This window comes from Orbicella faveolata, unplaced genomic scaffold, assembly GCF_042242905.1.
Source record: "Orbicella faveolata isolate gen_17 unplaced genomic scaffold, um_ofav_v1 contig_3, whole genome shotgun sequence".
NCBI classification, from domain to species: domain Eukaryota; kingdom Metazoa; phylum Cnidaria; class Anthozoa; order Scleractinia; family Merulinidae; genus Orbicella; species Orbicella faveolata.
The window spans coordinates 5058690-5080143 of NW_028301558.1; the positions used below are offsets into that span (position 1 = coordinate 5058690).

The 21454-nt window shown below is 38.9% G+C and overlaps 2 protein-coding genes across 3 annotated transcripts; one reads left to right on the plus strand and one right to left on the minus strand.

Moving 5' to 3' along the window:
• Positions 1-2682: 2682 nt before the first annotated feature.
• Positions 2683-10372, minus strand: LOC149106155 (TNF receptor-associated factor 6-like). The gene is made up of 7 exons (XM_089297607.1): positions 10018-10372; positions 8982-9036; positions 7865-7969; positions 7118-7276; positions 6801-6878; positions 6330-6407; positions 2683-4419 (listed from the first exon to the last, which is right to left on the minus strand). Exons 1-7 carry the CDS (start codon positions 10311-10313, stop codon positions 3889-3891), a joined length of 1302 nt encoding a protein of 433 aa, XP_089153733.1. The 5' UTR covers positions 10314-10372; the 3' UTR covers positions 2683-3888.
• Positions 10373-10549: 177 nt separating this feature from the next.
• On the plus strand, positions 10550-20265 carry LOC110042243 (TNF receptor-associated factor 6-like). 2 transcript variants are annotated; one of them, XM_089297609.1, is made up of 9 exons: positions 10554-10770; positions 10958-11018; positions 13786-13890; positions 14734-14892; positions 15794-15874; positions 16353-16430; positions 17651-18069; positions 18893-18957; positions 19055-20265. In XM_089297609.1, the coding sequence occupies exons 1-9, from the start codon at positions 10601-10603 to the stop codon at positions 19096-19098; spliced, it is 1182 nt and encodes a 393-aa protein (XP_089153735.1). In that variant the 5' UTR covers positions 10554-10600; the 3' UTR covers positions 19099-20265. The 2 variants fall into 2 exon arrangements, with proteins under 2 accessions (XP_089153734.1, XP_089153735.1); XM_089297608.1 differs by having other exon boundaries at positions 10550-10770; positions 18893-20265.
• Positions 20266-21454: the final 1189 nt, after the last annotated feature.

A 21454-nucleotide genomic window follows, 5' to 3' on the forward strand; every position in this document is an offset into this window, starting at 1 on the left:
GTAGATGAGTTGTCTCCAGGCCAAACCTGCTCCATATGCCTTCTTGTCATGCGGAGCCCCGTACAGACTGTGTGTGGTCATCGATTCTGCGAAAGCTGCTTGTTAGAAACATTCAGGTACTACATGATGTGAGAGCTTCATATTTTGGTATATACAAACGATGTGAGGGGCTCAGTGCCTACAGAGTATCCGCGATATTAGGCAAAACGGGAAAATAAAACTGACTGAATGATACGTCCAGCTATCTAGCATACTCAGATTTTGGATTAAAAGCAGAAATTCGTATCAAAGAAGTGAAAATTAACTTGGCAAAACCCACTGTGATCGAATGACCGAGAGAACCTAAAAAAAGAGGGATATTTGCATATTTGATTATTCAGTAAGGGTTATGAATAATCACGCAGGGTTAACTTTGCCTCGGCCTACAGGGACTACGTTTTCACACATAAACGCCCACTAAAGTTGCCTCTGGGGTAGGGTTGTCTCGGGTACTCGAGAGCATATAACTGGGGAAGGATTAAGGATGAGCCGATACCGTTTTTTTCAAATCGACACGGTACCCAGTACGATACTGACCTTTTTCTTGGATATCGATATCGATATCGATACTGCGTCGTCATTGAGTTAACTGGTGAGTCACGTGATCTGGTTGACCAAGTACAAGGTTGTCTGTTGTTCAGTACTTTCTCGTTGAATCAACAACACAGATAAACAAGTCAAAAAACAAACAAACAAACAAACAAAAAACGAGAAAAAGACAAAGCTTGGACAGGTCATGTGCAGTATCGATAGCATCGATACTTCCTGATACTTCTCGCCGGTATCGATTTTTTTCGATCCAGTACCGAATATTTGGTATCTGCATCGGTCGATCCTGACTCATAAGCGGACACTGGAATTACCCTCAGAACGCGATAAAGGTGTCCGTAACTGTCGTAACTGAAGCTGGCCGCTTACGAAGAGTAGTTCTTGTAAGCCGCTACTAGAGTTGCAAAGGAAAGATGGTCACCTACGGGAACTTGCCCAGTTTACAATAAACATTGGGAGTGCAAATTAAAGATACCACAAAATTATTATTATTATTATTATTATTATTATAGTTTATTTCTTTTACTTACTTTTACCTTGTATATACCAATTTGTATGGAATATGTTAATTAATGTTATGATGATGATAGTAGTATTTGATGAACCACACGATGTTTTTGAAATTCATTATTTAATAAAGAAAATACATGTTTCGGATTATTATTATTATTGTAATTTTTTTATAAGCCACTAATAAACATTATTATCATTAAAAAAAAAATATTATTATTATTATTATTATTATTATTATTATTATTATTCATTGCCTTGTGCAATGCCGCAATAATGGCAGTAACTGAATGTACACCGAACTGTATATTACAGTACTAGGACGGGCCCTTAGTGATTTTAATCAAAAATAACAAATGATAATTGCAGCCAGTATTAACAATAACATCATTAACAGTCTCGCTGCAACAACTGAAAAGCAGTGATACAATTTACAAATGTTCATAAGTATCTTTCAAAGTCAGGCACAATTCCTTTCAAGTGTCCGTTTACGGGAGCTTAAAAACAAAGGAAAAGTCTAGATCGTAAGCTCTCCAAGTGTCCACGGCTGTTTACAAGAATGTCCGCTTATGGGAATGAGTAAATACAGAGTTTGCAGGGGAGTTCAAACGGGGTTTTGTGAAGGCGGTCTTTAGTAAAGGCTGAGCTGTCTGCTCACGAGAGATTGCGTCAAGAGAGCTTCCACTGTACATGCATCTGCTGTTTTGAAGCCACCCATTTTGTTTTCAGTCACCCTACAAGTATACGGTAAGCCTTATGTTTTCAACAGTTTCTGTGATACACTGTGATACGATCCGCAGCGTATTCCAGAGGACATTACTTCATTCGTCGCATGCCAAACTTTTGCCTGAACATGGTGTTTTGTTTGTGGGCTCTGGGATAAGATGTCATTTCTGCTGGTCAGTGTTTGCTTACTCAACAACAGTTACTGAAAAGACAGCATACTACTTTTTGTCTGCCTTAGAACTGTCAGTATGGCCGCTGTTTATCTGCTGAAGAAAAAATATGATCAGGACAAATTCGGAGCAGTTTTTTTAGACGCATTCGACACGATAAGCTTTCCTCTTGAAGATAAACACGCTGTGAATGAACATCACGTAATACGAAAAAGTCATGACGCCACACAGAAAAAATGTCCTCACGTGGCGCATTTCAATGTACCAGGTGTTTGGTTTAAAATAAACTCGCGGCATCAAAAACGTTACAATGAAGGAGGCAAAAAAATTCGTGGGTGTCGCGGTCTACTGGGTAGAGTAGTACAATACATGTATTAATTACATTTATCTCTGCCTCAGAAAGTCCTCTGCGAATTTCTCTTGTCTATGGCCGGAATGGGTGGGGCGGGGGTGGGGGGGGGGGGGAGGATTGTCTATGTTGACCCCAAGGCCGATTTTAAGTCATTTCCACCGTATCTCTGTCGTCGCATTTTCGGTCGCGATGCCTTTTAGATATTCTTTTCGAAATTTAGTTAAAAATAAAAAGATACCGGAAAGGGTTGACTTCAATGTTTAGTATGGGAGATGCCGCTCCTGGTCATGGGCTCCTGACAAGTTCGATCCTAACACATCAACATCAAACAGCTCGTGCCATGCACTCAACTCAACTTCTTTACTGTGCGCTATTTTCAGTGTTTACATTAGTACCTTTTTTTTTAAACAAAAAAGAGAGAAATATTCGTAACACAAGGTTGGGGAAAAGACTAAAAAGCTATGTGCGAGGTAACCAGAGCAGCCAGTCGCTTTCGAGCTGGCTAAATGCGATGGTAACAAAAGTACATCACAGAAAAATAGTTTTCAAAATATGTTACAGAAAAATATTTATACATTACAAAGCTACAAGTGACTATTATTTACTGAAGAGGTTCTGCTTATACTGCCTCTTAAAGGAATTATATAGTACGTTTCTTAGGCTAAGGAGAACTGATTACTAAATCAGCATTGCACTAGTGCGCACTAGAACTGGTTAACAGTAGCAACAAAACTCGCATAACGGTGAGGTCACGCAAACCTTAAATTAACACCTTTCGTTGATGTTTTAGCTAGCACTGAGAACAATACAATTTATTAGTAACTTACAATGGAATCGAATGACAACTGAAATACATACAAATACTTCTCTTATACCGTAACAAGTAAAGTGGTAGTAAAACCGCCCAGGACAATAAACTATTCGTGTGCATTTTATTTGAAAGCAAATTCTTGCTAGCTACGTTTTTTTTTTAATTTTAATTTGTCGCGAAAATGTTGTATGGGCCCATATACAATGTACGGTTCACACGGTCCAACATTTGTTGAGCAACAAATGTTGCAGCTGCTGTTCAAAAAATGTTGAACAGTGTATCATGTGATGTTGAACGTTGATATATAACACCAGTCAACTGATCAATCTGTACGAGACTTTTCCGTGTCTGTACGATATAAGATCGAAGGATCACAAAAACCGTGACATCAGCAGAGCTAGATGAGAGACAGCTCTGGTAGAGATTGCAGCAACAGGGTGTAGTATGCTCCGAATATGGTTCTATTTCTTAACCATTCACGCGTCCAAATTTTGCGGGTTTTTCGTCTTTTTTGTCGACGCGTCATAATAACGGCGACAATGCTCGAAGCACAAAGCGACAGCAACATCTCCTCGTCCGCCATTTCAACTTCTCGCCAAAATGTGTATTTGTTGCTCAACAAAAGTTGAATGAGTATTCAACGAGTTGCAACAACGTTTCAACAAGACGCAGCAATGTTCAACATTTGTTGATCAACAAAAGTTGACCGATGTTGAACCGTGTATCATTCGCTAGTAAGTGGCTGCTAATTTCGAACGTTGGTCAGAAAGGGGTTGCATATACTCAGAGCTCATAGCTCTCTTCGGTTGTTCACGTGATAAAACGGCCCGTCGCTTCGACATCCCCTGTACAGTCGGTATATCTGGACGGTTTAAAATGGCTCCCACTCTTTCCCATCTATCATTCACAGGGCGTATGTATGTTTTCTCATCGTTATGAGTAGCGTTTACCTCAACCATTTTGTTTTCCAGACTCTTCATTTCCCTTGCCATCTTCCTTACCATGTCTTCCATCCACTTCTTTTGTTGGATATTTTGCATTTCGAGATTTTTCATTGCCAGTGTCAAACTTTGAACCTCTTCACGAGAATCAGCCACTGACTCTGTCAGCTTTTGATTAACTTCCTGCATTTGATGCAATGTTTGCCGCAGATCTTTCATGTTGTCAAGCTCTTGTTTCGCAACAACCAGTGAGGACCATGTCAGTTCCAAATGGTCTTCTACGCTTGCCTCTATGTGGTCATTAAGATGAGCTCTCTTGTCCTACATATAGACAAACAGCACATGACAGTCACAAGAGATGACTGATAAGACAGCTGCAAAGAAACGGCTCATAATTGTTTTAGTAGACACTTTAAGGATAGCAATCTGCGGAAACCTACACTTCATTTAATCGAGGTGCTTTTAGACCAAAATTCAAGAGCCTGATTTTCCAGGGACAATTGACGTTCGCGATCGTGGTCCATCGACGATGGCAAAAAGTTAACAGGATGAGCAGTATACGAAACTCCGTCTGCCGAGAAATGTCCTACGTAAACCCTGAATAAAATGGGACTGGTTTTCGAAGTAATCAGTCGTAAACCAGCGATCGCCGAAAACCGGACTGACTTACCGTGTGGCATGAAATTTTAGCGGGAGTTTAATTTCGCGGATTTAGGATTTTTCGAGTTTCGCGGGAACAAATTTTCGCGAGTTTGGATTTCCACGTAGGGGCCAAACCACCCCCCAAATGTTTCGTCAGTTCTTGGGTATTTCACATTATTTCGCATTACTTACAAAGTATTGACTCTTTCTACACCAAACTTGGCAGATGAGCAGAAGACCTATTGCCAATTATATTTACATGAAAAATGTCAGTAAATGTCAAAGTTGTGACGTCACAGTGATGACGTCATGTTTTTTGCCACTTTTGAAGTTTTTAATATGAATATTTTTACAATGTGTTCGAAAGAGCACATCAAGGGGAGTTGAAGCCTGAAAAAATTTTGTCCATATCACAAAAATTAAATGAAATATGGCATTTTTAATCATTGAGAAAGATCCCCAAATTGGAGCCGTAATTTTGTTCCAGCAAATGCAGCTATGTTGCACATGTGATGTGCCAGATGACTAAAGCAAAAATAAAGAAGAAAATCGGAATAAAAAATTATCCCTCTAGTATTATTGCGTTAAAATTAGTTTTGTTACGTCATAACCTGTGACGTCACCCGTTTTTTTACTGTTAATACCATCTTAACAAAGCCGAAAATCAAATTTCTAAAACCATACGATTTTTGACAACATCAAGCTTTCTATTTTTCTAGATTATTAGCCTTCCTAGAAAAAAACTGAAAAAAATAAACCAGAGAGACTGACTTAAGAAGGACAGTATGGTTAAGCAAATTCCGGGGGGGACAACAAAAAAAATATTTAATTTACCATATCTTGAAAAATAATCATCATAGCAAGAAACAGTTTTCGGCATTTTACTCCTCAAGTCAAGGCCTTTCCAATGACATAATCTTTACACCAGATTTTTCAAAAACATATACCACGTTTTGGTGACGTCATCAATTATGACGTCATAATCTGACATTTTGTTACAACTTCCAAATTAAAATAAACTGGAGAACAAAGAAAGCTCATCTGCCAAACTTGGTTCAGAAATATATAAACCAAGCAAATATAGCCTTCATGAAACATTAGGGGGGTGGTTTGGCCCCTACGTGTTCAGACGTTACTCGTGGGAATACTTTTTCGCCGATTTCGTGTACGTTACTTGAGCGTAACAAAAACGGAAAGCATATGGTCGTTTTCGTTACACTGTTTCCAACCAATTTCATTGAAATTCTGCAATGTAAATAAAAGGAGTAAATTTTCGCGGAATTTTTTTGGCGAGAGTTTGTTTTCACGGGATTTAATTTTCGCGCATCGATGAAAAATCGATGAAATTCGCGATAATTAGATCCCACAATTTATTACATTGTATTCAGTAGAAAATGTTTGAGCAAGCAACCGGAACGATGATCCTGCTGGTATACGTTGGATCAATAGTGATCTAATCGGCTTTACATATAAAATGAAGAATACAACAGCAGAAACCGACACAACGTACTATATTTCGGCTGACCAAACCAGCCTTCTTCAGGTACAATGAGAATTTTACATTGGGACGTGTTGTATTCGGTACAAACCTGAAATGGACAGCCAGCTTTGGCATAGGGACAGGTTACCTCTATCATTGGGCAATTATTCGACAAATGCCGTTCCATCTGTAAAACAGGAAAACTGAATCAAAAGAGCATAACATTTATAACACAAGAATAACTTTAAATAAGTATACATCTTTATGAATACCATTACCACTCCTTCACTACAATCGATATCCCACTGTTTGTATGTAACAATAAGACGGAGTTAACTAAGAATTTACCTTTTACTGATTTCAAAGTATTCGTACTGCTTACCGAATCAGGGATTATTTAAAGAAAATTGTGACAAAATTGACAACAAAACTGTGATTCACGTCACCTCTATCTGAGTTAACTTCCATATGTGCAGGGACTACCGGGAGGGGAAGAGAGGGTACCATGGGCAAAGTTCCTGTCACAATACATCACCAGGAGCCCATTTTCTATCATAACTTTCTACATTATAGAATGTACCTCTTCTCTGGGTATTTCCTCATGTCCACAGCTGTTGCAGACGAGAGGGAAGCGTCTGCAATAAGTGTCTTCATGTTCCTGATGCATAAATTAAGTGCAAAAAACCAAAAAACAAAAATTGATAAATAAAAAAGCTAAATTAAGTGTTGCCAGTTAGTTTTTGCATATAGCTAAACACCTTGACACTTCAAAAGAGATCACGTCGAGGACTGCCTTGTAAGGTCCCGGCTCTGTTTGCATATGGTTTCTCAGGCAGACCTTTCTTTTATCATTACTCCTTTTTGTTTAACAAACCTCTTGTTACCACCTGTACTTACTTGCTTTTGAATAAAGGTGAACTCATCTTGACAGTGGACGCACTCTATGATTCTCTTTGGACATTCTTCATTGAGGTGAGTCTCCTTAAGTCGCCTTTGAGTGTCGACACCGCAGGCGAGACACTTTTCGTCTTCATAATCACATTCACCTTTGTGGTCCTAAGAAAAATAACACTTTTTTGGCCATGTTTACCACAGGATGTCGAAATTATACATGTCTATTCAGCAAATCTAGAACATGTCTTGCGCGGGACTGCAAGATTCGAGAGCAAAAATGGGCGACAAAAGTAGTCGAAGCAATTTTAGAAAGTGATATATTCTATTTTACTTGTGTTTGCATCTAGCTGTATTTCTCTGATACCCCTCGGCCCCTAGGCTCGATTTCCAGCCGTTTTGTGAGCCCGCGTTCTTTGCCCCACACCACGTTGGGAGGAGGATAAACAAGCGGACTTCCAAAACGGCTGGATATCCAGCCTACCCGACACCCAATTCAATTAATGTTGTGTAGGCGCTGTGGTCTGTACATGTACAGTCTAAGAAATAGAAACATCAACATTGTTTGCAGTATGGGGGAGGGGTGAAATATCTCCAAGACGCTCGAAAATCGAGCTTTACTACCAAGTGTCTCAACACTTTTGTCGCTCATTGAAGCTGTAGATTTGAAACTACTATACTGTACTAAAATGTAAGAGTCAATTCATCCATGCAACACAAGGAAGAAAACAAACAAAACAAACCATTACATACCTCTGCATGTCGCAGGTGACCAATCCACTCACATCCTCTGTCGCTCCGCCTGCATTTAACACGGAGACACAAAATATCTCTGGCCCAGGCTTTGTCATAAAAGTACTGCCAAGGAAATAATATCGGGAATGTGAAGGAGAATACTTAGTTTTCTCAGATTTCGTGAGACATCTGTCTTTCAAAATGGTTGTCCCGATACTTTTTCTGGCCTCTATGTATACAGCTGTTTCGCGAAAGGTGTTCGGAATAAAGCGTAAAACTACACACGACAATCCTGAAAGTAAGTGTACAGGTTGAAGTAGAGAGCTGTTGTACGCCCTGAACATTTAATCAGATATATTGAGATATAACAACATGGCAGAAGTCATTTCTTGCGTGTTTTTTTGTTCAGACTGGTGGAACCAAGGTTATTTTCGCTACACTGAATTTTAGAAGAAATTTCAACTAAAAAAACATTTTACAGGGGAAGAAAGATACTGAAAAACGGTTTTATGAGTTTTAATATCTAATGGCATCCTTGCTAATACTTCAGGTACAGAAATACAAATTTCGAGATTTCCTCTACACCGATACCGCAACGCAGAACTCCACTGAATACCCAATCTTGTCGCGTGGACTTGACGCTTTCATGCGACAAAACCTTCCTCAAAACAGCTTTATATTATTCAAGCTTTCTAACATCGAACGACTAACATCTGGGAATAGCAGGTCTGCAAAAATGAAACTCCACATCTGTGTTCCAAATGCAATACTGGCGATTCTGTTCATTTCGGTTTGGGCATAGGCTATCAGATTATCTAAACCAGTCAAAACACATCCAGAAAGCAATGTTGCGTATATATGAGCAAACAAGCACCTTTTGAAGGGGAACACGATTTGTTCGCTTTCTCGTCTTTAACAAGTAAGAAACGAAGCGAGTGCAAAGAGATTATTCTCTCTTGCATGATTATACCATACTAGACACGACAAAAAGATGAGAACACGAGATAAATTAAGTCAATTATTTAAAAGCGCGCGTAGAAACCAACCGGGAATTTATAAAAGATTGAGTGAAATATATGAAATATATGAATATTTAATATATTCCCTTGCATATCATAAGAATTGTTCTGCTTACACCTCCTTCCTTTTGAATTTCTCGTCGATCGTTTGGACAAACAGGATGGACTTCCCTGTCGAGAGATGACACAAAAGATATAAATTAACCAGTACGTTTGGTCCTTGGTCTATAATATACCCTCACTACGAGCATGCCTCGGTTGGAGCCGGAAGAGCAAGTGTATACTTGATTCAGTATACAGATCAGAGCAATCTGCAGATAGCCATACCATTCTTAATAGACATGAATTGCTTACTCCCTTGAAGACTGTGTTTACCTCCTATTACCGGCCTCTATAGTAACGGCTACCGAAACTGAGTAAATTGCTGAGATTAGTTTCTAGACCCCAGTCATACGACGCAACATCGCCGACAGAGTTATTTATTCCGATTTCCGTTTAGAGAGATAATTAATTTACGCAACTCAAAAAAACAATAAATGGACTCTCCGACTTTATAGCTCGAGAGAAAAATCCAGATGCAGTTTATTATCTCTAAAATAAAATAGCTTACTGGATCACAAAGAGGAAGAAAAAATAAACAAATCGTTTTCCACATTAGTAGATATCTATATTAACACTCATTTATATGCAAAATTACTTTCACTTTCAGAACTTGGTACCAATGGAACACACTGCAGAAAGTTGACAAACTGAGGAGCTTAAGATCATTGAAAATGAACTGTAATTTTGAGAAAGTGCATGCACAATTTCCTTTGAATGACACAGAAATAATCAATTTTGGAGTTTCGCTCTAAAGATCAAGCCGGTCTGATGGCATCTTGGCGTCCCATATGAAAGCTTTGATCTCAGTTTAGTTGTTTAGAATAACTCACACCTTTGTAAAATGTGTGACGTGTGATGTACTTCCTAGCACCTACCACAGACTTAGCTCGCCTAATGAAGGACTTTTTCACCAGAGAACGAAAACAAAAAATAGTGCTGACGTAATCACAAACGACCAGGCGGCGGCAGGGCCAAAATTTCTGCATCACGTATACTTAATTTTCACTTCTTTAACAGACTTAAAACTATGTTATGTTTGGCATTATCTACCTTAGAATCGTTTGCAAGCATTCTTTACAGAATCGATGGCCACACTCCGAAGTTTGCACGGCATCTCGCATCGGCAACAGACACACCGGGCATTTCTGACTGTCTGACACCTCGTCGACAAATTCGTACTCATAACCACCGAAATGCGGTGGAGTGTCTTCCTCGTCCCCGGTTTGACCGTCATAAGCATCAACAAAATCTATTTCAAATCCATCCTCGAGTTCTTCCTCGTCGCTTGTTGAACTTTCCGAAGAATCTGAGGCGTATAGATCTTGTTCATTGTCTGCCACTTCCATCTTGTACAAAGGCAAGAGCGGAAATAAAAGAATACATTTTGTGAACGTGCGTGACGGCTAACTATTGGGATCACGCGAGGTGGGCCCTTCGAGGTGGGCTTACTGATCTGCCATTGGTTGACTTCCAGAACAAGAATATTATACAATACGTAATGACTGACAGCTATCAAAACGAAAACCAATCATATCGATGAAACCAAAGTAACCCAGCTTCTCTAAACAACAAACACATCTTTCATAAGCACTCTTTCTTTCTACTTCCGCAATTACCTCTATTAGCATCGACTATGGAGGAAGAATTCGACGGTGAACCCAGAATTGGTGGCCATGATGTTGTGTTTGTAGATGAGTTGTCTCCAGGCCAAATCTGCCCCGTATGCCTTCTTGCCATGCGGAGCCCCGTACAGACTGTGTGTGGTCATCGATTCTGCGAAAGCTGCTTGTTAGAAACATTCAGGTACTCTATGTTTAATATGTTCTGTTTGTGTAAGCTGCACATCTCGGCAACAACAAACGATCGATACCAAACTGTTCGCATGCCAGTGAGTACTGTAGTCGAGGGCTAGATGTCTACAGTATATAGAATACATGTCTGATGCTACCCGTATCAGCCGCCAGCTAATATTTGATTCACATTCCTTCAGGGGAGATCATGATCCTGCAATTTGTCCAGAAGATAGGAATCCTTTTACTGAGGATGGATTGGTGAGTTTACTGAAAACCGCAAATTTCTATCATATATTGTAATCATCAATATTCCAAACAGGCCTCGGCTATCATTGTTCTGTTCAATTTTCAAAATTTGTTTGTTTGTTTCAGTGTTCTCAATTAGTAAAGCGGTGCTGAATTTTTGAAGGTGATTTATTTTTTTTACTTACCAGACACTTTTTTGCGAGAAAATGCAAGTCGGAAGCAGTAAAATTGCGCTTTTGTGCCACGGGTAAACATGATATGATCAAGGTCAACAAATTCAGTGTTGTTTCATTGGTTGAAAGAAAGCAACATATGACAAAAACAGAAATTCGTGTTGAGGAAACAGGAAACCCTAAGGAAAAGCAGCAGATTGAGTTACAACAAGTTCTTGTTTGGGTCACATGCACGAGTGCATGACCAGGCTCAGCACTACAGGAAGGGCTTAGATTCCATCCAAGACTCATGTGGTTTCAATATCCTTTCTAGGGTTTCTATAATCAGAGGGGAAATTGCCGGGTTATTTACAACAAATTAAACTTCCTTCCTTTTCTGTTCTGCATTTGACCTCATTTTCCGCATGTCTGGCATTCCGGCGCTGCATGGTGCAACTTTGTTTTCCTAAATGTACCCCGACGACCACAATATGACCGGAGTGTTTAGATGTAAACATATAATTGATTTTTTTTTATATTAAAGTCATTGGTTCTTCAGTCACTGGTTCTTCAGGCTCTATTTCCGCTGATACCGCCGATCTCTCTAGTGCGGTCTCTGGAAGCAAAGGCTACTTTCACGAACACCGGCTGGTAATCGTGTTACATAGTGTTACATGTATTCTTCGCCTTCGAACAAAAAAGTATAAACAAACAGAACTTTCTTTATCGCGAGAGAACGAGAGTGAGCCCGAGGACTAACCTTGATAGCGGTCAGCGGCAGGTACTTGCCGCTGTGTTTGTCGCACGCGACAAGCAAGCTAAGCGTTTGCAACAAGAATTGTTTCGTATGAATCAAAAGATGTGGTATGACAGAAGTTCGGTCGAATTTTGCAATACGCTAAATCACATTCGACAGGTTGAAAAGCATCATGGATGAAAGTTACATGTATTTTACTGTACGGCGATAAGTCATAATTATCCTAATGTGACAACATGACAACAACCTCAAACAAATTTTTAAACAATTGAAGTGACTTTGCTTTCCGTAAATTAAAATTTCGTTTATTATAATAAACTGATGAGGAGCCAAACAATTTTCTTTGAACATTTTCTCATACAAACCAGGCTTTCTACTTTGAACTTAAAACTGAATTCATCTGTCAAAAAGAGGTAGAAGAGAAATGCTGGTTTTCGCTCAATGGTTTCCTAATATACATTTATAATTAAATAAAAGAAACGGAGAAAAGAAAGGGAAAAAACTGGGTCTGAATGAAAATCGTCCCCTGGATCTCCTGACTGCGAAGCTATAACGATATCCACTACGCCACATTAACACTATTGTATAACCGTCACCCCAAACGCAGACCTTGCAGACTGCAGACCGTGCAGACCATGCAGACCGTGTAGATTGTGCAGACTGAGTACTTTTTTTTCTAACACTTGACTCACTTTTTTCGCTTCTAGTGACAAAATAGTGTTAAATATGCACTAAAGAGGGACCACTCGTAGTCTAAATCGCCATAAAAACAAACCTGCCATAAGGACATATAAATTAACCATCGCATCAACTTATTACAGCAACCGTGCTGCGCTGAGAATTTGAAATGCTATTCGGTTTCCTGTGATCTTTCCATGCGCTAGGTTTTTTTAGCGTGAACGTAGTCACACTCCAACAGCCATTTGGAATTACATTTTGCATACCAAGAGTAGAAAATGTACATGTTACGTGTGATATTACATTACAAGTGAAGTTTTTCTAAATTTTAAAATAGCTTTACTTAAGCATATTTAGGACTAAAGGGAGTTTCCCTTGCAAAATCTATAACACATCAACAGTCACATACCACCGAGTTTGCACAGCCTGTGGATAACAAACACTCCGATGTATAATTGAACAGAACCAAAAAATATGCGAGTCAAAAGTAAATCAAAAACAAGAATAAGAAAACAAAAAAAACGTATTCAGTCTGCACAGTCTGCATGGTCTGCACGGTCTGCGGTCTGCAGTCCGCAGTCTGCATGGTCTGCGTTTTGGGGTGACCGATTCTGTTCACAGACCCTAAATATTGTCTTGAGTTCTTTGAGACTCGCTTGCTACGGAGATGAGATAAAGTAACGGTTGAGAATGCTAACGCGAATGAAAATGGAAACTAAAAAAAGGCTAAACCACCTCGGATTCCGTAATATTCTGTTATTTATTTAATTTTCGTTTTTGTCATGTTGGGTGGACTTTTCAAAATCTGTTATCAGTTTGTACAGCTTTGGAACTGTATCCGAGAAAAAAAAAACGATCTATCTCCTTATTATTTGAATCTCATTAACTACTCGTGTAACACACATTGCTTAAGATCGATATGTAATCAGTTGCGAGGAGTATTAAATTAGAGTTACATCTACACAAAGTCATTGATATCAACGTGTAATAGATGACTAATAAATAGCGTGCTGACCGATCTCCTATGGCACAAAGGGTGGTGAGAATTACAATCAAGAAAAGTAAGAGTGAATTTCTTAAAAACTACGGCAGTAGTAAATAATAGTAACTGACAATTTTCTCTTTTTGATGACTCTTCAATATAGACATTCAATGGACCATGCAATGCTTTCTATTTATCTGTATGATAAAGGTCTTTCGTGATGTTGCCTGGGAGCGGGAGATACTTTCTCTTCGCGTCAAATGCGAGAAGAGTGACGGAGGATGTGAGTGGACTGGACAACTACGGTACCACGAGGTACAGTATAGCTTGTTACTTGTAATTTGCCTCACATCAGATGAAGGTTTTGTTTATTTTTAGGTGTAATGCCGATCTGATTTTCGAGCAACGTCTTTTAGCTTTCTGTTGCGAGGGCTCGGTTAGACAGTAAACATTAGCCACTCCAAATCACAACGGATAAACAACAATTAGTTTGTCTTTTGTGATCGTCCGGGTGAGGGTAGTTCTGAAAAGAACTGTTGTGTTAGTCAGCCGATGATGATATAAGTCTGGTCCGTTAAAAGACCAGATTTATCACATCGACTGACTAACACTATTTAGTTGACTCTGAAGAAGACTTCCGCTTGAAGAAGACTTCTGTTGCTGGTGACGTCAATCACAACAACAGTTCTTTTCAGAACTGCCCTTACCCGGACGATCACACATACGTACATAATCTTTATTTCAACACGGTTAAAAATTCGTCAGGTAAAACTACAAATATATTCAATCCCTGATATCTAATTTAATAAAATAATTAGCTGCTTTCCACGAATGCCGTGCTTTGTACATCTCCTTTTAATAGGCGTTTAAACTGCCTCAGAGACTCTGCCTCCCTTAAGTCACAAGGAAGACTATTGTTCCAAAGAATGGCGCCACAAGACGAACTATACTGATACTCCTGGGTTCAAACCATTTACTCGTAAACAATTAGTTTCACCCTAAGAATTAACCTCCAGATTTCTCTGCCAGATTATAATAAATGAAACTGTTAGAAAGGCATTTTGATTGTCGTTAAGACGACCGTCACGGATTTGGAAAACAGGCAGCTTTTGAAGTTGTGATCTTAAGACAAGAAAGTGCTCGGTTTGTCTTTCACAGGAACACTTTGCTTTCTGCAAATATGGAGACGTAACATGTGATGACTGTAAGAAAGAGATGCAAAGAAGACTCCTGCACAAACACACCACATCAGAATGTCCAAACAGGATGGTGCAATGTAAACATTGTGAAGAGAAGTTCGCCCTCTGCCACACAAGGGTGAGGTTGCTTAAATATCAAGGCAAATCTTGCACTGATCCGGATTGGTCGCTTTGCCCAGGCATACGTGAATAAACAGAATTTAGTGATTTAAACATTCTCGTCCCCAGAGCCCACGATCCCTGCCGCAGGCCAGAAGGATCGTGGGCTCTGGGGACGAGAATGTGATTTAAGGTGGCTGGAAACAGTTTCCAGCACTTTTCCAACGGCTATACTTTGGAGGATTAATACTACCACTGTTCATTAAATATTGCTGCAATATTGGTATCAAGTGATAACCAATATTGCAGCATTACTCGATAAACAGTGGTAGTATTGATCTGTCATAGACTAGCTGTTGGAAAAGTGCTGATTACTGTACCCAGCCACCTTAACGCTAGTCTCCTTCGCAGCCGTTTTTTGGGATGTCACTTTGGGGGGAGCGTTGCGTGACATTCCAAAAAAACGGCTGCGAAGGAGACTACCTTAACGCCCAAAATAACACAAGAATTGAAGTTTACAGTGATTGGCCTGTAGATATTTTAATGCGTACCGTACTAACTCTAAAAAAAAAAAAAATCAGAAATGCAAGCATTTGTTGATTCTAGGTGATGCCGTTTACACGGTCAGCATTGGGGCATTATGATTGAGACTGAGATAGCAGCAGACAGATCAATGGTCTCTGTGGTCGTGACCAAATTGAAGCCACCAAAGCTATCCTAAACCAACTGTCATTTCAATTTTGGGAAACCTTTGAGAAAATTTGCCCAGAACTGCGTCACATTCACGTTTAGTTATATAGTAACGCAAAATCATAAATGTTCTAGAAATTGAAATTTAGTAGAAAAAGTCTTTTTCTTTTTCTAGCCTTTTTGTAGTTGGTTTATTGTTCCCCATATTAAGTGTTCACACATCTTTGCAGTGTCACGAAGATATTGAATGCCCACGTTTTCCTGTGAATTGCCCACAAGAATGTGGCGAAGAGGAGATTCCCCGAGAAGAGGTAAATATTTAGTGATATATGATCAATTAATAATCCAAATGGAGAGCAATATTCTATTTTAGCTGTAAGCATTCTCCATTTTGATTCAATCGTAATAAAAGTGTCGGCTTTTTCTGATTAATAAAAACTAGATCACCGCAATTCGAGAGTTTTCATTGGCTTAGCCATCATGGTTTACGAACCATTATACCATGCTCTACAAATATGAGAAGCGTATACGTGACTATTTGGGGCTTTTTTTATTTTTATTTTAGTCTAGTTTTCTAGATTCGGGGGCGTTTACTCCACTCGCGCTTGTCGGATATGAGGGGATCATAGCCAACTCGGCGCTATGCGCCTCGTTGGGTTTCTACCATCTCATTTCCAATAAGCGCGAGTGGAATAATTGTTAAATATATGACAGCGAAGTAGCAATAATTTCAGTACCTCCTGTAAGCACGTCAGAACCAGCAAATCGAACATGCGTGTTGCTTTTTAGGTGGAGTCCCATGTGAGGGACGACTGTGTGATGACCATAGTGCACTGTCGTTATGAGGAAGCTGGATGTACGTTCCAGGTAAGTTCAGCAGTGATAGAGCGGTTTCGTATAGTGTGATCGTCCGGTTGAGGGTAGTTTTGAAAAGAACTGTTGTTGGTGACTGACTTTTCGACAACCTGAACGGAAGTCATCTTCTGACTTCTTCCTGACTTCCGCTCAGGTTGTCGAAACGCCAGTCACCAACAACAGTTCTTTTCAGAACTACCCTCATCCCGACGATCACACTATACGAACTACGGATACTCCTGGGTTCAAACCATTCACTATGATAGAGCCGTTTGGTAATCACTTTGTCTTTAAAATATCCAATCTGACCTGTACAGTTAGAAAGGGCTAATAAAAGATATAAACCAAAGAGAATACTTCATTTGATGATATATATCTTTTTTTTTATTGATATATATTGATATATTTCTTTTTTTTTATTTTTTGGGTGTCCCACTACTGTATGTACTGTGCTGTTTATTTATATATTTATAATTACAATCTTGTAAATTCTTTTAGTTGTTTACAGTAGTAGAAATAAAACTGTTGTTGTTGTTATTTTTTTTTATTGCTAAACACATAATTACTTACATTGCCTTACTCTACTCACAACAATAACTAACCTACTTACAATACACTACATTATTGTTATTATCATCATCATTATTATTATTATTATTATTTCTAATGCTTTTACTGTCTTACAAACGTCACTTACAATACATAAAAAAAACCACCTATTTACAATACTTGGCATTACGTTACTTACTTACAATACACATTGATTGTTTGTTATGACTTACACATTACGTTACTTAAGGAGTTACAATACAATGTAATTACCTAATTATAGAAAAAAAAAACAACAACAACAACCACAAACAAACAAAAAAAAGAGAAACAAAGACCTTGCAACTAATTACTAATATCTGGCATCCTAGAAACGACTTCTAAAGGTCATCCTCTCTTTAACGTGCCTAAAACCGGAGTAAGCACTACTAAAAAGATCTACGTAGTTAAACGTTTCCATGACTTCAGCGAGTTAGGTGTTGAGAATCACATTAACTGGCCAACATTTCGACTGAAGAAGGCCCCAGCATTGAAGTTATTGAAAAAAGTCTTTTCAATCTAAGCAGCATTAGTTTTTCAAAGTACTCATATACAGTTTTCCTAAGGTAGACGTTACCGCGTTTTGTAAAAACACCTGATTTCACATCGCAGTTAGCTCAATAGATTCAATAAAACCTTCATAGGACAAAAGGAGAAACTTAAAAGCTCACCTTGAGGCCTCGATGGAGGAACACCTAAGTAAAACATGGTCTAAACTCTTAAAGACAACAGAGCGATTGAACAGGTTGGAAGAAGTGGAACTTGATAAAGAGTACATGCAAAGATTATTGCACAGAAATTACGGAGAAATAAGCGAGCTGAGGCTTGAAGTGGAAAACAAGGGACTGCGGAATGACATCAAGGGACTGCGGGATGACATGGTGGTACTGCGACAACTATATATGAAGAGCAAGGACGAGATCGACGCACTAAGACGGCTTGTACAAACCATGGAAAGCAAGGTTGAGGCTAAAGAGGAAAAACACCCTAAAAGACCGCCAAAACTAAAGAGTAAAAACTGCACGGAAAAAAAGATGGGTGATTCAAAGAGCCCTGCATACAAGTATGTGCACGATAATTTTTCCAACTGATAAGCATTTTTTCCCCGACCCAAGAAGCAAACTCTTTGATTGTCATTTGGTTACTGTGGTTTCGTGATGATAATGATCTTATAATAAATGTTAGAATAGGCTGCGTTCTTGCAAACTGTAGCCGACAAATTAGTCAAATTAGTACCCAACGTCAAGTCAGTAAACGATATCAAAACACGCGCAAAACGAGCACAAATAAAAAAACCGTTTAACAGGAGATTAATACAGCTGTCCAAGTCTCAGAAGAAATAATATCTGGAGAAAAATTGAGCTGAATGTTTTAATTAATCCTGCCTGAAAAATCGACTCTTCTCTTATAAAATTGGTTTTTAAAAGTTCTTCAAGTCATGTGTCAATGTGGCCTCGTTACTCATTTTTTTGGCTTATAACGTCTACACGACGAGCGACCGACCCCAGTGGATTGCGGGTCTAACATGCTCCGGCGACATATAGGAATAACAGACCAAGCATGAGATCAATTAAGATGGTTGAGTATTGGCCATTTTTTGCATCATGGCTTATGGACCACGAAGAAGGCTAACATCCGGCTATCCTGACCGAATAAGCTTAGTAAATATGGAACTAATTTCTTTGCCTTCTTCGCCTTAAAAACGATGTGGACTCTGGGAAAGTCAGTAAATTTACAATGCCCTTCTGTTGCTCAGTAGTCTCCTTTAGAGTTCCAGTCGCAGACACTATGTGATTAGTCTGTCGCCAGCCACCTTTAGTTCTATTTTGAACACTGTTGTGGATTAATGTTTGGAAATAAATGTTTTATCTTATGTTGTTTTACAGATTTGTGGCGGCCGCTGTCGGATTACGAACGGGTGCAGAAAAAATTTTGAGAAAACATTCAAATAGTAGGTTGTCGATTCTTGTCTATTACCCAATTACTTATCACAGGAGTGCACGTGGATTGAAAAGCCTTAAGCCTGTTTCTCTTTGGTTTATCAACAGGAAATGTTTTGGCCGACTGGGACTCTGACGACGAGTCAGAATGATCAGAAATGGTAGAAGAGTCAGCAGAAGAGTACTCATCTTAATAAGATCAACTTATTCAATGCTTCGATGACTATCGAAGACGTTCGAGACGATAATCAATAGTTTTTCAGAATGGCCAAAGATGAAGAGATGAAAAGACGAGTACCACAAGGCAGTGTCCTTGGACTGACGCTTTTCAAAAATATTTTCATATATGATTTATATTTACAAATAAAAACCGTAGAATTAAATACAAATGCAGACCACGGGCAATTCCATACATACTATTACACTGACAAGGTGGTTCTAGGGGAACGACTTTTGGGTTATAAAAGCGTTCTGTATGTATGTGAAAGGGATTCTACTTTTTTTTATGGAACAACTAAACAGAAAAAAGAGAATACACAACAACAAAATCAAAAACCTAGTTTTGATAATCTAAGTAGCTTTTGTATGATAGAATGTATCGAGAATAAGATTCTTATAAGTTAACAAAAATTTCGAAACATTTCGTTTGGGATCAGGCATATACCCAAGACTGTTGGCAACATTTTCCACTTCCAAAATTTTTCTGACGTTCAGGGTGGTTCAACAATAAAGTTAATTCTGTCCTCGATTTCTGTCCCATGAAGCGGCCAGGAGTATTGCTACCACCAAATTCACCAGCATTTCACTCGGATTCCCTCTTGCAAATCGCAAACAATTCCTAGAGCTAAACGTCAATGATTGCGCACAGGTGTCGAAAGGCAGATAATCCTACCGCATTATTGCTTATTTACTTTGGTAAGAATTACCACATTTCATAATGCGACAAATACATTGTAGATGTACATCAGTTAAATTGTACACAGAAGACTATTTTCCTCGTTAGTTACACTTGCTGGAGTATGGGCCAACTACCCGTTCACATTACGTTTCCCTAGGAGATAATTCTCGCGTGGGCTCTACTAATGCTCTACTTTTCTTGGAACAGAAGAAAAAACCAGCGGATACCTTTTAAATGTTGCCTTAAAACATATCTTTTTAAGTTAGCTTTTAGCCTTTAGCGCTTTAATTACTTTGTTATTGTTAACTTAGTTTATGTACATATTTAGTGTATTTTAATATTGTAATGCGCTTTTGATCATTATATGTTAAAAAGCGCAATATAAATATATAAATTATTAAATTTTTATTGTTATAGACTATTGAGTGGAAAATTAGTTGAAGGCCGAGGAATGCTGCGGGTTGGGACAGGAGTGTCAGAATCTCCCCCTTCCCGTTCCCTACTGCCTCGCCTCCTTTATCTCAGCGACTCTTTCCGTTTCTTGAATTTTCACCCATGCCACTCGACATGTCATGTCGGATTGTCCTATGATGTAAAAACTTTGAAACAGTATACAATCGAACCGGAAGTAAGCTTTTTTTGGGCCCGAGCATAAATTTCGCTTGGTCATGGATAAAATTTAGTCTAAAGAGTCGAAAGACGCTAAGTGAAAGTAACAAACATTGGGTTCATAAAGGAAGGTAGCGTTTCTCGTTTCTCTCCCGCTTTTTTAGTAGACCCACTTCCCGCCCTTTTCTCTGGCCTCTCACCTACTCCTCCAGTCATCTGTTCTCTCTTGGGCTCCCGCAACCCTTTACAATGCTCCCAGAAGTCTTTTTTTTCTAACCAGAAACCGTCCATCCAATTCTGTTGTTTACTACTGGAATAGGCTCGATTTACTTGAAAACATTTGAAATCTTTGTCACGCAAATTGTCTTAATCTGCCTGGATAAAGATCGCGGCTTTTCCAGCATCTAAAATGGCGACTTCTTCACAGTCCTCGTCGATCTCCTAAATTGTCGCCAAACTTTTAAAGAATACATTTCTCAGGTGAGAGAATTTTTTTCTCACAAGCTCACTGGGTGAGGGACTTCGGTATTTCGAGACAAAATAAGCTTAAAAGAAGGGCTTGTATGAGAATTTAACGAACGAATTCTGCGGCTAGAAGCACGGGGAAAAGTACAGTAACAACGCCTTCCTTTGCTACCATTGTGTATTTATTTCGTTAACGTGGGGGTTTAGGCCGTCGTAAAGGGATTTCAGCGAGTTTCATCTCCAGTTTGTCTCTCTTTATATTTTACTACAATTTCCTTTACATGATATATAAACATTATCACTTCACTTTCTGAACATCTTGCAACACAGAAATAAATATGGAACCTGTTACTAACACGAATACAATACCATTGGTATCGAATACAGAAAGCTGAAAAATATCGAACTTAAATTAAGATCACTTAAAATGAAATGTAATTTTTGAAAATGCAATCTCCTTTCGCGGCTCATAGCCACCGAAATGCGGTCAAGTGTCCTCACCGGTTTGACCGTCATAAGCATCAATAAAATCTATT